Source organism: Tupaia chinensis, unplaced genomic scaffold (assembly GCF_000334495.1).
Source record: "Tupaia chinensis unplaced genomic scaffold, TupChi_1.0 Scaffold144157_1, whole genome shotgun sequence".
Lineage (NCBI taxonomy): Eukaryota > Metazoa > Chordata > Mammalia > Scandentia > Tupaiidae > Tupaia > Tupaia belangeri.
Genome location: NW_006204013.1, coordinates 1 through 16,870, shown reverse-complemented (window position 1 = coordinate 16,870; position 16,870 = coordinate 1). Strand labels below are relative to the sequence as shown.

At 36.8% G+C, this 16,870-nt stretch overlaps 1 protein-coding gene across 1 annotated transcript in view; it reads left to right on the top strand.

The window, feature by feature from the left end:
* LOC102479843 (vomeronasal type-2 receptor 26) overlaps positions 1-11,352 on the top strand; it is a 27,880-nt gene extending 16,528 nt beyond the window's left edge. Inside the window, exons 3-5 of the mRNA XM_006166049.1 lie at positions 4,850-5,086; positions 7,087-7,210; positions 10,424-11,352. Of these exons, the coding sequence (XP_006166111.1) occupies positions 4,850-5,086; positions 7,087-7,210; positions 10,424-11,352 (1,290 nt within the window). The remainder of the gene's footprint in view (positions 1-4,849; positions 5,087-7,086; positions 7,211-10,423) is intronic.
* Positions 11,353-16,870: the final 5,518 nt, after the last annotated feature.

Here is a 16,870-nt window from a genome sequence, read left to right as displayed (position 1 = left end):
TTTACGCATCCTATAAATTAGCACCTAACTGGGGCTACATATCCTACTGCAGTCATTTAATAGATACATTTTGTTTTCCTGAAACTTTTTTTTGTAACTCAATTTACATTCCTTCCCTAGGCATCATCACAGCACACAAAATGCGATCTCCCATCCAGTACACACTGCATAGTGACTCAATCATGCACATTACAAAAAAAATAAATTTCCAATTCTAGTTTCTAGAATTATTTCCATCCCTCTTTCTGACCCTCTGTCCCTTCCCACCCTCCTCTCACACCACCTCCAGTGTCCAAAATTGTCCTCCATTCCCTTCCCACCCACATTGCATTGATCACACAATTTCCTACATAACCTGACTACTTTCAAAGGTGAGTTCCCTCGTTACTACTAAGAAAACCAGTTTTAACTTAAATCAAAGAACCGCCAAGGAACTTTGCTTAAAGCCCGGAAACAGGTTAGGATTCTGTTCAAATGGTAGGTGCATGAACCTATCAGTCTCATATACTTTTATCTTCTGTTCTGGTTCAATTTTCCTGATTAAATTCTGGGATATAGTATTCAACTCCAGACTTGTCCCTATGATTAAGTTAGCTACTTTCTCAGTTTTTGGACTCTTATTTCCATGTATCTGCGTTTAGTTTTCCTGATACAGCACATCCTTGAGAACTTCTTGGAGGTCTGGTCTGGTGCTGGTAAATTCTTTCAGGTTTTGTTTATCTGAGAATGTTCTTGTCTTTTCTTCCCACCTGAAAGATAATCTTGCCGGATACAGTATTCTTGGCTGAAACTGCTTCTCTCTTAACACTTGGAATATATTTTCCCATTCTCTCCTCGCTTTTATTGTTTCTGATGAGAGATCTGCTGTTAGCCTGATGGGATGTCCTTTGTAGGTAACTTGATGTTTTTCTCTTGCTAATCTTAGTATCTTGTCTTTGTCTGCAGTTTTGGTCAACCTGGCTATAATGTGTCTTGGAGAAGATCTTCTAGGGTTGATTCTATTTGGGGTCCGTTGTATTTCCTGGGACTGGATCTTTGAATGCCTCTCTAGGTTTGGAAAGTTTTCTTGCAGGATTTCCTGGAATAGATTATCAATGCCCTTATGGGTTTCCTCACCTTCTGGAATGCCAATTATCCGGATATTTGGACGTTTGATGGTATCCAGTACTTCTCGCATATTATTCTCAAATTTTTGTGCCATTTTCTCAGCCTTCATGGTGGATTTTTCTAGGCCAGCCATTTTCTCCTCTACATCTGAGATTCTATTTTCTGAATGATCTAGTCTGCTTTTAATGCTTTCCAGGGAGATTTTGACTTCTTGTATTATAGACTTCATCTCTAGCAGTTCGGTTTGAGTCTTTTGTAAAGTGTGTAATTCCACTTTTAGATCTTGCAGGAATTTCCTCATCTCTTGGAACTCGTCAATCTCTTTCTCCTTTCTCTTTAGTAGTTCATTATCTCTCTTCTCTTCCATCTCTGTTAGCTTAGACATTATGAATGATCTGAATTCCTTATCAGACATTTCCATGATTTTCACCGAACTGCTTGTGGATGAAGAGTTACTCTTTTCCCTAGGAGGAGAGGTATTTTCTTGTTTTCCCATGTTTCTCGTGATCCGGCGGTGATTTCTTGTCATCTGATGAATGTTGTGTTTTCTTTCAAATTCTGGAGGTTCAGCCTTAATGTTAAGGAGCAAGCAGACAGAGGTGATCCAGAATCTCTTTGCTGTTCTATTGTGCTTGCTGGTGCAGCAGATTCAGAAGATAGTGGGGAATATTTCAACCCTATTAGTATTTGAATGTTTAGCTACAGTGATCTTAGATCTGTCTAAAAACACACTGAAAGGATATTGGAGAGTGAAGAGACAAGAAAAAAGAAAACGAGACAGAGAAAAACAACAAAAAAAGAAAAAAAAATCAAAAAAAAATTAACAAGAAAGAAGGTGGAGCTAAGGGCCAGAGAAAAACTGGGCCTCTTTTTTTTAAAAAAAAAAAAAAAGGGTAAAAAGGAAATATTACCAAAAAAAGAAAGAGAAGACAGAAACAGGGAGAGACAGGAACTGAGAGACAGAGAGAGAAGGCTGGGGGTGCAGAGGAGGGCTCCCTGAATTACTAGTAGAAAATCTTCATTCCCTTAAAAATCTAGTTCACAGTAGCCATGTGGAACCTTGTTCTCAGGTTCGATTTTTAAAATATGAAACCACTTTTGTGCATATAAGCTCAGGGTATCTTACTTGATTTACAAATAAGCTTGTATTTTAAACTAAACATATCTAAATCCAAAATTTATGTATTAAATATCTTTATTTGGAGAGGACCAATACATTAGTCAAATATGTTGAGTAAAACAAGTGAAATATATATACATGTAAAATTAACATCTTACAGCTTTGTTCACCATCTCATTTCTTTTTTTTTTCTTTTCTTTTTTATTTTTTCCATCTAATTTCTTTTTCTGTTTTTTTAGTTTGTGTGTGTACTCCCTGGAGAGCTGCAGGTAAAGAGAGAGAGAAAAGGTGAGAAGTCACCCCTCTTCTCCATTCTCCTCTCAGGATTTTGGGCACACATGCACATGCAACTGGTGTGTTTTCCAAGCCACAGGATCAAGGACTCGAACTATGTAGTCATCCATGTGAGATCCAATTGCCTTAACATGCAGCTAAAAACCTGTGGTTCCTCATATAATTTCTAATTGTTCTAACAATAACATTTGGTTTGAACTTTGACAAGTTTAAAGTTGATTCTTAAAAAAGCATGTAATTTGGGGCCAGCAGGTAGCATGGAAGTTGAGGTAGCTGGATCCCACATGGCTGACTGTGGTTTCAGTATCAGACCTGTTGGCTTAAAGACACCAAGTATGTGTGTGTTCATGCCCCAAATCCTTTGAAGATAATGGAGAAGGAATTATGACACGCCATGCCCTCAGGATAATTTCTCACTCTCTCTGTCCCACTCACTCTGGTAAACACACACACCCTATAGAAAACTTTAAAAAAAAAAAAGAAGAAGAAGAAGAAGAAGAAGAGCAAAGCATGCACTTTTGTCAAGATGGAAACATGGATGTGATTACAGATTACATAAATTATTTTCATTCCAAAAAATTAAACACTGAAATAAAAGTCATATAAGCAAGTAATGTTGATTTCTGAAACAGAATGTCATTAACCCAAATGTTAAGAGTTTATCATTTAAAAATAAACACTTTAGAATTTCAAATTGTAAAATTTGTATTTTGTCATAAATTATTTTTTGTAATGTCACACAACATTAAAAAAAAAAAAAAGCAATAGGGTTAGCTCCATGACATCATGCTTAAGGCAGCCAGATTCTACATGACCAACTGGAGAGTTCGAGTTCTGGATTGAGTGGGCTGAGAATCATGCTAGGCATGCATGAATGCATGCCCAAATCCAAAAGGAGAAAGAGTTGAAAAAGTAAGGGTGTTGTGAAACAAGTCTCCCTTGGGGGTGCTTTCCACTCTCCCTTTCTGACTGTCTCTGTTTCTCTCTGACAAGTTTATTTACCTACTATGCAGGAAAAAAAAAAAGAAAATGCACTTTTTTGGGTTTAGTTTTGCTATATGGCATATGTGCTCACTAGAGAGATAGAAGAAACAGAAAAAAATGAAGAATTACACTCTGAGTGGCCATGCTGCACACCCTTTTTTATTCTTTTCTTGAGATTTTGGGCACACACACACATATGTTTCTCAAGCAGCCAGGTCCAGGACTCAAACTGCACATTTGGTCATGTGGGAGGCAGCTACCACAACCACCAGGCTCCCTGCTGGCCCAACTTGTTCTCATTGTAAATGCTGATTTGAGGTGTAATTAATTTTCATAAATGTTGCACATATATAATGCATATATTTGAATGAGTTCAGACATAGTCATACACTTATATAATAGTCACCATTATACAAAAAGAAAAACAACCAAACAAAAGAGTTCATCCATATAGTGCCCTTTTTGAAGTATCAAGATTAGCTTCCAAGAAGCACAAACTATACAAAAATGTACAACATTTCTGTAAAAAAATAATGAACACACTGAGGCACGGTTGAAGAAAGCTATGCCATTTACAATAAACAGAAAAAAATATAAGATACCTGGAAATAAACCTAACCAAAGAAGTCAAAGACCTCTACAAGGGAAACTATAAAATACCAAAAGAACAAATTGAAAATGACACAAAAAAAGTCGAAAGACAGCCCATGTTTCTGGATCAGAAAAATTAATATAATCAAAATTTGAATTCTACCCAAATTAATCTACATATTTAATACAATCCCAAGCAAATGTCCAGTGACATTCTTCACAGATTTAGAAAAAAACTATAATAGAATTTGTCTGCAATAATGAAAGACCCTATTTTGCCAAAGCAATATTGCACAAAAAGAGTAGACAGCATCTCTCTCCTTGACCTCAAAATATATTACAATTATTACAATGCTGTGATAATCAAAAGGGCATGGTATTGACACAAAAACAAACTTTATTAGTCTGGGTTTTAGCAGTCTCTGCACAACACCATGGGGTATATCTTACAATTTCACTAGTAAAGAGATTTCTACTTCTCATGAGCAATGATGTAGTAACCACCAAAATCACACTGAGCCTCTACCAAAAACCAAACAAACAAAAACTCAAAGAATAGGGAGGTGGAAATAGAAGGATTAATGATAGATATTCACCTTCCACCTCTACATTAAATGCACTCCTAATTACCTTTGTGTGTTTATGTGTCAGTTTATTTTTTTCCTTAAAAAACTATTTTTTTCACTTTTAAAATTTATTTTCTACATTGAATCACTGTGTATCATTAATTTCTAAATTGTGTCTTTCATCCAGCTTCATCCATTTCTAAGGAAAAGCCAATTTGCCCATAATACTGGATACAACATGGCCCTAGGAAAAAAAAGAAACCATACAGCACAGTATGATATCTACAACTTAGTGAGGTTATCTAATGAGAATTTCACCAACTGGTTGCTGGTTAAAGTAGGAGACTTTGTTTACAGGAACCCCCACGATCAAGACTTGAACATCAATAAAGAGATGATAAAATGGCCTGTTAGTTTCAAAGAGGTACGATGTCATTTCTACATTGCATTTATAGTGTTATTTGAATAGTCTTGAAGTGAAATTGTGTGACTATAAATTAGGATTAAATTGGGACTAACACTTGGCATAATGGCTATGTCACTGGACTCCCATGAGGCTGACCGCAATTTGAGTCCTGGACCTGGTGGCTTAAACTCACACCAGGCACTTGTGCCTACATGCCAAAGATGCCAAGAGGAGAATGGAGGAAAAGGGATTGCAGTGTGGCCATACCTCCAGCGGGGTGATTTCTCACTTTCTGTCTCTCTGTCTCCCTCTGTCTTTCTGGTGAGCACACATATTCTATAGAAAAAAACACTCAAAAAAAAAAAAAGGATTAAATTAACCTTTTACGTCTTGTCTTTGCACTATGTAATTTTGCTTTTATATCTCTTACACTGTCAATATAGCAAGAATTGGTTTATATAAACTGCCATTCTATAATTTAGGTATATTTGTTCAAAGCAGCAGTCCAACGAATAAAATCAACAAGTTCATTAATCAATCAACCATTACTTAATGAGAAGAATGTGTTCTAAGAAAAGAATTGTTAGACAATTTTTTCATGGTGTGAACATCATAGATTGCATTTATACAGATCTAGATGGTTTTGCCTACTACAAACAGAAACTCTATGGTCTAACCTATTACCTCATGAGATGGCTGCCATAGTATATCTTGTCATTGGCTAAAATGTCTTTTCTTTATGAAATACATGACTCCCATATGTATGTATGAGTTAAAGACAATCACTCTATATATCCTGAAACTATCATTAATTGCTGGTCTTTACTATACTTCAGTATACACACAAGTATTATACTTCAGTGCACACACAAGTAGATTACAGATTAAGAAAGCATTTACCTTTCTGTAGATAGCATACTCTTTTCCTTTTGTCATTTTCTATACCATTCAGCCTTCAACATTTCTTGTACTAAGTATATAAAAGCACTAACCATAATCACAGGCAATTAGATGAGACAAGTGATTTATAAAACAATCACACTTTGCCCATCTATTGTTTTCATATCTGAAAAGCAGGTTTTACCTGAACTCAGAAACCCAGAAGTGGATTAACCATAATTCATGATTCATAAAATATCCTCATCATGTATCTGCCCATAATTTTAAAGTCATTTGCCTTTGATAATGTGCCTATATATCATATATGTATACGATATATACACATATATACCTATATGATATATACACATATATACATATATGTTATATACATATATAATGTGCATATAATATATATATATATGTTTGTGTATATATATATATATGATATATACATACATAGATATGTGTATATATTTTAATTTAAAACCTACAATTTTTTACTCAATGAACTGAGAGAAAGGCATGAATATTCTCAGGAACATTTATCCTAACTTTGCCATGAAGGAACTTGCAGTACAGTGGTTTGGGATAAAGTTGGATAAATAAGAGAAGAGAATAACCTAAGGGATTGTTCCAGTCATGTTTGAAATAATAATAGGCGAGTCACTTGGTAATATTGGTGAACTGTTTATAAATGGAAAGGAAAGCTAATCATATACATTCTGGACTGGCTAACTGACTGACTCTGTGGCCTGTTGATAAAGGCGACCAGATCTCACATGACTGATAACAAAGTTTGAGTCTGGGACTAAGTGGCAAAAGAAGACACTAGGTACATGTGCATGCATGTCTCAAATCCTGAAAGCACTGATGAGGCAAAAGAATTGCAGTGTGATCAGCCATTCCCCATCGAAGGTGCTTTCTCTCATCCCTCTCTTTCTGTCTTTGGTGAGCACATGCACCCTCTAGAAAAATGAATAATCTACATGATATCAACAAGACAAAAGCTGTGAGAACAAGGAATGATAAAATATTTTTTAAAGACAAATCTTTCTCAGAGGTGGAGTGATTTACAAACATCCCTTCAAAGCAGCTGATAATGTACATAATGATGACTGATTCTCCTTTCTGCTCAGACTCCTGAATCTGTGTGTAGCCAGAGCTGTGGTCATGGATTACAGAAAATTTACCAAAGAGGAAGACCTGATTGCTGCTTTATTTGTGTTTCTTGCACAGACAGAGGCATTTCAAATCAAACAGGTATTAAATAAGTACCTTATGATACACCAACCGCTGTTTCTCAATAAAAACGAAACCCAATAATTGGAAATGGAAAAAGAGCACCATTGTTCTCAAGTTACATGTTCACTCACCGTTACAATATACTTATAAACACAACTACTACCCTATTATGCATCAGCCCATTTCTGGTTTTGCTCATCCTATTAGGCTCCATTGTTAAACTGATTTCAATGGACACTTTTATTTGCAATCCAGGGCTGGGTAAGACTGTGTCAGTCTTAGATCTCATACTGGGTCATGCTAAAGTCTACCCATAAAATGGAAAATGTGTAATATTCAAGGCTTTCTGTGGATTCTTAAAAGGCTTGAAATTGACAGATTTATATCCCGATGATAAGCACAAAGGAAGTATATTAAATTATTATAAAAATAATTTATAACTGTTAACAAAATATATGCCATGTATTAATGAAACTAACCAATATCAGAACCTTACACTTTGAAATATTATAATATACTAAGAAAAAGACACATCTAAAAATAAAAAAGATGCAACATTCTAATAAATTTTACAATATGACACCTCAAATTATAGCTGTTATACAAGATATAAATTCAAGAAATTATATATCAAATATGTGGTATTGACAGGATATGAAATGTGGAATGACTCATTAAATCACATTTCCATTTTCTAATATGCAAAGAATAATTATTAACAATGATTTGAGTTATTTCACAAGTATTCTTTAATTCCAGTACTCAAGAGTTTAAAAATTTTGAATTTAATCACTAACTGGGATATATATACATATATATATATACATAAAACCAGCCAGGTGGCATGGTGGTTAAGGAAGCTAGGTACCACATGGCCAAAGGTGTGCTTCAAAATCAGACCGGAAAATTAAAGAACATGCCAGGAATGTGGACACTCATACCCAGGGTCCTCAGAGGAGAATGGAGCAGAAGTTGTGGCATGGTCATACTCCCTGGGGGTAATTGCTCATTTTCCCTCTCTTTGTACATCTTATAGCAAAACTTTATTAAAAAAATAATTAGTACATGTATTTAGGTGATTAGCCATGAAAAAAATTACTCTTGGCTCTAAAAAAAGATTTTCAACACCCAGTAAGTATGTAAAACAAGAAATAAAAATAAAAGAAAACAGAGCATAAGACTCAGAATAAAATGTATGTATGTTTCTGCAGGCCAAGCCTGTCTCAGATAGAAGCCAGGTGCATCTGTTGATGCTAGAAATAGAAAAGGGTATTTAAAGAAAAAAATGAGTTAATCTTTCTTCAGCTATTTGAGAATATTATACGATTGCCTAAGTATTAATTTAAAAAATAAAAGCTTTTGGGCCAGAAGGTGGTATGGTGGTTAAGGCACTGGATTTCCACTTGGCTAAATGTAGTTTCAGTTCCAGACCCAGCATGTATACCTGTGTTTCTAAAATACCAAAAAGAGAATGAATTGTGGTGTGGCCATTCTCTCAGGAGTTATTTCTCACTTTCCCTCTTGGTCTCTCTCTGGTGAGTGCACATACTCTATGGCAAAATCCTAAAATGAATAAATAAAAAATTTAAGAATGGAGAGGGCAAACTGCCACCAATTTCTGTAAATAAAATGTAATCAAAACACTTACATACCAATTAATTTCCACATGCTCAGTGACTGCTTTCATGCTTTCTACAATAGAGGTGAGCAGTTGGAACAGAGACCTTATAAGTCAGTCTGTGCAGAATTATATTTCTTACTTATCACGTAAAAAAATTATGAATAAGTCTTACTTGTAGGTATAAACTGAAAAATCAAAAATTGAACCCATCCTTCTGTAATATGATTAAAATAGCAATTTTGCAAAATATAAATATGTAAGAACAATAAAATTCCATTAAAAATCCTATTATTTTAATCAATAATGTTAAGTATTTACATGGAAAATATACATGACTATTGACCATAAATGAAAAAGCACAATGAGAAAAGTCTTGTATTACTAAATAATGGATTACATAGGAAAAATAAATAAGGTAGTGATAAAAGATAAAATATCAGTTTGCATAATGGGTATGTCGCTGGACTCCCATGTAGTTGACCACAGTTTGAGTCCCAGACCGGGTGGCTTGAATTCACACTGGGTGAATGTGCATGTGCGCCCATGATCCCGAGGGAGAATGAAGGAGAAAGATTGTGGAGTGACCATCCCCACTAGGGGGTGATTTCTTACTTTCTGTCTCTCTGTCTCTCTCTGTCTTTCTGGTGAGCGCACATGCCCTATAACAAAAACCTCTCCACAAAAAAAAACAAAAAGAAAGAAAAAGATAAAATATCTCAGGAGAAATAGGTAATATTTTTTGGAATACAAATAATAAAACCATTCATTTCTATCATGCTAAAAATATTATTATAAGATATCAGAATAAAATGCATATCATGGGAAAATCACAGGGAGGAGTTGAAAAGAAATCTAGAATGAATTCTCAATACATCATTGAACCAAAGGATGAGCCAACCAGGATCCTTGTATGCTGAGATCCTATTTCAAAGGTTTGAAGTGATCTGCAGCTCAAAGAATTCTCCCAGGGTTAATGCAGAACTTAAATTTAGTCCACTTTAGTTCACATCAGTGCCTGGACCTGATGGGCAGATCACACCAATGCTAGGACCTGCTCCACAGAGTGCATTTTTCTGAGTGGGAGGGCTTTGGATTATAAATAAACCTAAAAATAAACACACAAAGAAGTACAAGTATAAAAACATGAGGATTGGGTGGGCCTGACTTCTTTAATGGAGAAAGCCATGACCCAGAACTGGTCTCAGGTTAAATACTTTATAGGGCAGAAAATGGGGGAAGAGAAAATTGAATGCAAAGCTAGTTGTTTTCAGATGTTAATTGGCTGATGATGGGAGAACAACTGGTGCCATGTCATTTCTCTGATCCTTTGTGGTTGATTCTGATAAAAGCATGACCTTAACTTGATACTGCTCTGTAGTATCAATAACAGCATGCAGCTAGTGTGTTCACATGTTTATTGCTTTTATTACCATGTAAATGACAGTTCACACAACCACATTTCCACTTGTGTCTGAAGGTCACCATGTTTACCACTCTCACACATTAGGAGCTGTCTGTACTCAAATGACACGAAGGTGATCATTTCCTTTCACATGGCATAAACAAAGAATCCATGAAATTGAAATGCTGGCTCTTTCCTTTTCCACCAGATGCAGAGGAATGTATACAATGCTTAGTTCAAGAGTATCCAAACAGTGAGAGAACACAATGCCTTCCCAAGCTTGTGATATTCCTGGATTTTGAGGATTCTTTGGGGATAGCCATGGTCTGCATGGCTCTCTGTTTCTCTGTGGTCACAGTTGTGATTTTGGTGGTCTTTGTGAAGCACCGAGACACTCCTATAGTTAAGGCCAATAACCAGACTCTCACTTTCATCCTGCTCATCTCTCTCCTCTTGTGCTTTCTCTGCTCTCTGCTGTTCATTGGTCATCCTAACACAGCCACCTGCATCCTCCAACAAGTCACATTTGCTCTTATGTTCACTGTGGCTGTTTCCACTGTTTTGGCCAAAACCATTACTGTGATTCTGGCATTCAAGGCTATGAGGCCTGGAAGAACAATGAGGTGCTTCCTGCTATCAGGAGTTTCCAACTCCGTCATTCCCATTTGCTCCCTGATCCAAGTGATTATCTGTGGGATCTGGCTGGGAACTTCTCCCCCTTACATTGACATAGACTTACACTCTGAGCCCAGAAACCTCATCATCATGTGCAACAAGGGCTCGGTCACTGCCTTCTACTGTGTCCTGGGATACCTGGGCATCTTGGCTCTGGGGAGTTTCACTGTGGCTTTCCTGGCCAGGAACCTGCCTGACACATTCAATGAGGCCAAATTCCTCACATTCAGCATGCTCATGTTCTGCAGTGTCTGGATCACCTTCCTCCCTGTCTACCACAGCACCAAGGGAAAGTTCATGGTGGCTGTGGAGGTCTTCTCCATATTGGCCTCTAGTGCAGGACTCCTAGACTGCATCTTTGCCCCCAAGTGCTACATTATTCTGATAAGACCTGATAAGAACTCTTGGAAAGCTTTAAAAAACAGAAGAGGTCCTGGAGAAAATAGGCATTCTAAGATTTGATGTCACAAGCCTGTATCACAGTTTTATGGTTTTGAACTAAAAATGTACCCCAATTATATAATCTATATATATAGGTAGCTGAATATGATTGATTTTTTCAATTGATATTTTAAAGCAGTCATTGTGTACATCTAATCTTAGTTATTAAATTTACAAATATAAGTGAACTCATATCAATGGCTATTTCTTATATTATGGATATTGATTAAAATCTAGATTTTATTAACTATTATTTATAGTGCTGCATAAAGCATTTTTTTTTTATTTATTTATTTATTTATTTATTTATTTTAGAGAGGTTTTTGCTATAGGGCGTGTGCACTCGCCAGAAAGACAGAGAGAGACAGAAAGAGAGAAATCACCCCCCCCAAGGGGATGGCCACACTGCAATCCTTTCTCCTCCATTCTCCTCTCGGGATCTTAGGCATGCACATACAAGCACCCAGTATGAGTTTAAGCCACCTGATACAGGACTTGAACCACAGTAGACTACATGGGAGTCCAGCAACATAGCCATTATGCCAACTGCCGGTCCCAAAGCTTTTTATTTCTGTATGGTTAGAAATAATGTCTGATTACCATGTTTGATTTATTAGTTTGTATCTTATTTCTCTTTTCTATGATGACCTATATAAAGTTCAATTTCTTGATGTTAAAGAAGTAGCTAGTGGTTACACTGATTCTCTGTTTGGTTTTTATATCTTTATTTATATTCATTCTCATCTGAATATCTTTGTTTCTGCTAGCTTTTAGTTTACTCTGCTCTTTTTGCAGTTTCTTGATGTGTAAAATAGAATTTATTTCATATCTTTCATCTTTGTGTTCCATTCCAGAACATTTTATTTTACCCTTTTTATATGGTATTACGTTTACACACTTGGGAAATATTTTATTCAAATATGAAAAAACTGCCTAGTGATGCAAAGCACAATAAAATAACTACATAAAGCGAAAAATAAATATGCCCATTAAAACAAAGTTATTGTAGCTGGCAGCACTTAAAATTGGTAATTTGTATTTTTAAAAGGTTGCACAGCTACAAGATGATTCATTGCTGACTAACTGTTGAGCATTTTTAAGATGAGATAATATATTTAATAAACTTCAATTCAGTAGGCAAGTCTATATTAAATAACTACAATGTAAAATGTAACTCAATTTACTCTTTGGAATGCATTCTGATAATATTATTTTCATTCAAAATATTACCATGTTTTAACTTTTCTATGTAGAATCCATTTTCCATTCCTGGGGAAAGAAATGGAAGAAGTTGACATCATGGTCTCCATTAAGAGAAAGTTTTACTGCTTGATTAATTTTTTGTTTTCACCTTTAAATGTTTAATTTATAAGAATTAAATTATATGATCTTCAACATAGATGAATGGAGAAATACTATAAAGAGACTTCAACTTTAATTTTAAAAAATTGAAAAACAATTAGTTACATAGCTCTAGAGAACTTAATAAAAAGTAAATTTGACTTCTAAATCGGTTAACTTTGGCATCTGAATATAAACTCATTAACAGTGTTGCCTGTAGGTGGCTATTAAGGACTATGCAGCTTTTCAGGATCCCCATGTCCTTTATATGCATATTTGTTACACTGAGTTCGATGCTCATTGCCCTCTCTTAAGTAGGATATTTTTTTTTCTTGTGTGTATGTCCATCTCATTATCAATCTCACATAACTCTGATTTGTGGTTGAGGATGCCTACATTTTTGATTTTCCAGAGACTGACCCTCCTATCATCTCGGTTTTTGAAGCATCTGAGAAAGACAAGAAAATCTGTAAAACAGGAATCTGACACTCAATATGAAGGGTGCTCAGGGTATGATTGACTTCATCCATCTAGGTGGCCTTTATGATCCAGGTATAGACAAGGCAGTGGTGATATGGCATCTCCCTGTTGCAATTCGCAGGCACATTGCCGGTTCCCAGGTCCTTTAGTCAGTACATCTCATTACAGGTTGTTCTTGGCTTGTTAAACACACCACATCATGCCACTGCCTTACACCAGAGGGTACAAAATGTAAACATACAGGACACTTAAACCTCCAAACGTGTGAGGGGAGAGGTGTGCTACTATGGAGCTGATCACCAGGTATGGCTCACCAGGTGTGTTCCACTAGAGATTCTGTCAACATCCTCAGGACCACTGTGCAGTGAGTCCTGCAAGCCACATGAGCCACTGCTGCTGATGCAGATGCTGAAGGAAGACTGCAGGCCCTGCCAGGACTCCATGTTTCCCACTGCCCCCACTAAGGTGCAGCTGCAGGAAGCTGCCAGGGTCACTGAGGTGCTGAGGTGCAGGACTGTAGCATGTCGGCTCCTGAGCCAGAAAGGTCCCTACCACACATCATCCCCTTGGCACCTTTGCAGCTCCTGGAAGGTCAATCTTAGCCTGAGTGCAAGTGTAGCCATTAGTTTCTGTGCACCTCTCTGCTTGGCACTCATGTGCCTTAACTTACTGAGAGCCTTTAGCTCCTGGAAAGCAGGAAGAACTTGAAGGGCCCAGGCTTCATCAGAGGCTCAGCATGTCTAGATCAGCCAGTATGGTGCTCCACCAGGTGGTCTTTTTTTGTTATCTTTTCTTCTCCGGTTTGTGTGTGACACCAGTGGCCTGATTGTGCATGGGAACTGAGGAAGGGTGGGGAGGAAGAAGTCCAGGCTCCAGAGGCCCTGCTGGCTCCAGGGACTGAGCACCTCGGGTGTTGCTTCCTGGCCAGGGTTTCAGGTCTGGTTGCATGCCTGCATCTCTCTGTGCCCCTGTAGACTCTCCCTCTTCCAGCAGAACTTCAATAGCATATCCTTGGATTCCGTGGTGGCTCATGGAGGAGGTTCATCTGTCTGAAATATTTTAATATGTCTCTAAGCAAAATGTTTGCAGTATCTCAACATTTCAGTATATTGCTTCCAGCTTTGCCTCAGAAATTTGTGTTAGTAAGACATATGAATTAGTATTTAAATAAAATATACAGTACATATAAAGCTATTTTTCTTGGCAAATATAACCACACAATTTGACTTTTTTAAAACCTATGGAACAATTCCAATTAAAAGCACCACAATTTTCTAAGTATAGGTGAGAAAACAGAAGGTTATTTCATTCATTAGATTAATAATAGACCCAGCCTCAGTGGCACAGGTCTATGGCCAGATTGAAAGTCTCTGGGTTTGCTTCCAGGGTTCACCTGACTCACTACAGGGTGGGTGGAGGACAGCCACAAGATAACACTTTGAAGGGTGTCTGTCTTTCTGTCTAATTAAAAAGTGCATGCATATAAATGATAGATAGATAATACAGACACACATATATGTATGGGTATATATATATATATACACATAGAGAGAGAAAGAGAGAGATTTGCTATAGGTTAAATTTGCTCACCAGAAAGAAAGAGACAGAAATTGAGAAATCACCCACCTAGCAGGGATGGCCATGGTGCAATCCCATCTCCTCCATTCGCCTCTATGGATTTTGGGCACACATACACATGCTCCTGGAGTGAGTTTAAGCCACCAGGACTGGGATTTGAACTGCAATTTACTGCATGGGAGTCCAGCAATGTAACCATTACATCATTTGCTAGTAAAAAGAAAAATGATTTTTAAAAAGCAATTGGTACCAAATAGGTACAGAATTGTAATTATTTCTATACCCTAGTTGCCGCTGGGGGAATCTATTCATCTGTATTAAAGTCACAGCTTCACACTATGTGCTATGCAATCGTATTTTGTAAAAGCATGGAGACCATACAGTCAACACAGGCAGAACATGGGGAGCTGCCTTTCATGCCTAAGCAAGGTTGAGCTGAGAAGAACTGCAAGCAAGGCTGACAGTTATGGGCTCCAGTTTCTAACTGTGTTTTGCTGTACTGGTTTGTACTTTCAATCTTTCTGCCATGAGCTTTACTGTTATTACGGTACCCCTCAAGGGTAAAAAAACCACCCTCAGTCTTACTGCAACTTTATGATAAAGCTAATTAGTGATCCTGAAGGAATGAGGTTCCCTAAAGTGACTGGGATCAGGAAATTACTTTATGAGACTCCCCCACCTGCCTGTGTTAAGCCAAATTAGCATATGTTAGGTTAAATTAGTATAAGCCAAATTAGCGTGAGTAGCAATTAGGTTAAATTAGTATAAGCCAAATTAGTGTGAGTAGCAGGTGTAGACTAAGTTAGTTTAAGGCTAATTTTACATAAATATCCCCTTGTTAAAGCTACAGGCCAAGGCTTATGTTAGGCTAAGTTAGCGCATCCACCACCATGACAGAGATTCAAAGATAGAGCACAAGAATTCACTGATTAACAAACAGGGATTCAGCAAATAAAATACAGGGATCCACAGGTTAATAGAGGAAGGACAAGCTTGGCTGATAATGACAAGATGAACAAACCTGAAGACGTCAAGGGAAGATTATCTATCTTTACTGAGAGTTCTTATCTAAATTCAGGAAGGCAACAGATAGTCTTTAACTACAAAGAGTTTCTCATCTGTGTGCTGTTAACTATGAAAAACTGCTAATAAAACATCCTGTGTTGTCCCCTGAGCTACAAAACCCTCACATCCAAAAAGGCCCTATCCAGTAATCAAGGTCTAAGAAGAAAATGCACCAGACAGATGGACTTTCTTGCCCTGAAAACTGTGACTGATTATACTTAATCAAACAGAACAGACATCATGTTTATGATTATGGTTCCCATATTTTGAATACCCTATTTCTTAGAGTAAATCTTTTACTTCCCCCTCACCCCTCCTACTTCTGGAAAACATCCCTCAATAAATACGTATGTTTGATAGCCACTGAGGCTGCAGTCTTGAGCTTGCTCTGACTGTAGTCAGCTGAGAACATGTTAAAGAGCATTAAGGTCTCAGTCTGATTTCTTCTCATGTCTCAGTCTGATATTTTTCTCATCTGTGTCACCTTCCTGTGTATGAGCCTCAACCCACCCCAGCTGGAGCAGGTCTCCGGCAAAAGCACTGTCTTATAGGCCACATATTTCCAGAATTTTCTGAGGGTATATTACTCATTTTTAATAATTGATGCATATGTATTAAAAATATTTATGGGGTTCAGTGTGACATATCCATACATAAATACAATATATAATGATCAAATCAGGTTAATTGGTATATACAACACCTCAAAAATGTATACTTTTTTGTTGGAAACATTAAAAATTCTTTTTTAGGGTTTTTTTTTTTTTACTCAAATGATAAATTATGGTTAACTATATTCAGCCTTGTATGCAATGAAATACTCAAACACGTTCCTCTTATGTAACCATACTTTTAGACAACCTTGTCTTATATTCCCCTCTTCCCTATAATTCCATCTCCTGCTAATCACAAGCTGACCCACTATTTCTACTAGATACACACTAGTTTCACATATTATTATAGCTTTTAATAGTCTTTCTGTGCTGGCTTCAGAACTGTAGAGAAAATCATTTTAAAATTAGAACAAAAACACAAAAGACACTGAGTGGGTAAAAGAATACTAGAAAAAAAAGAA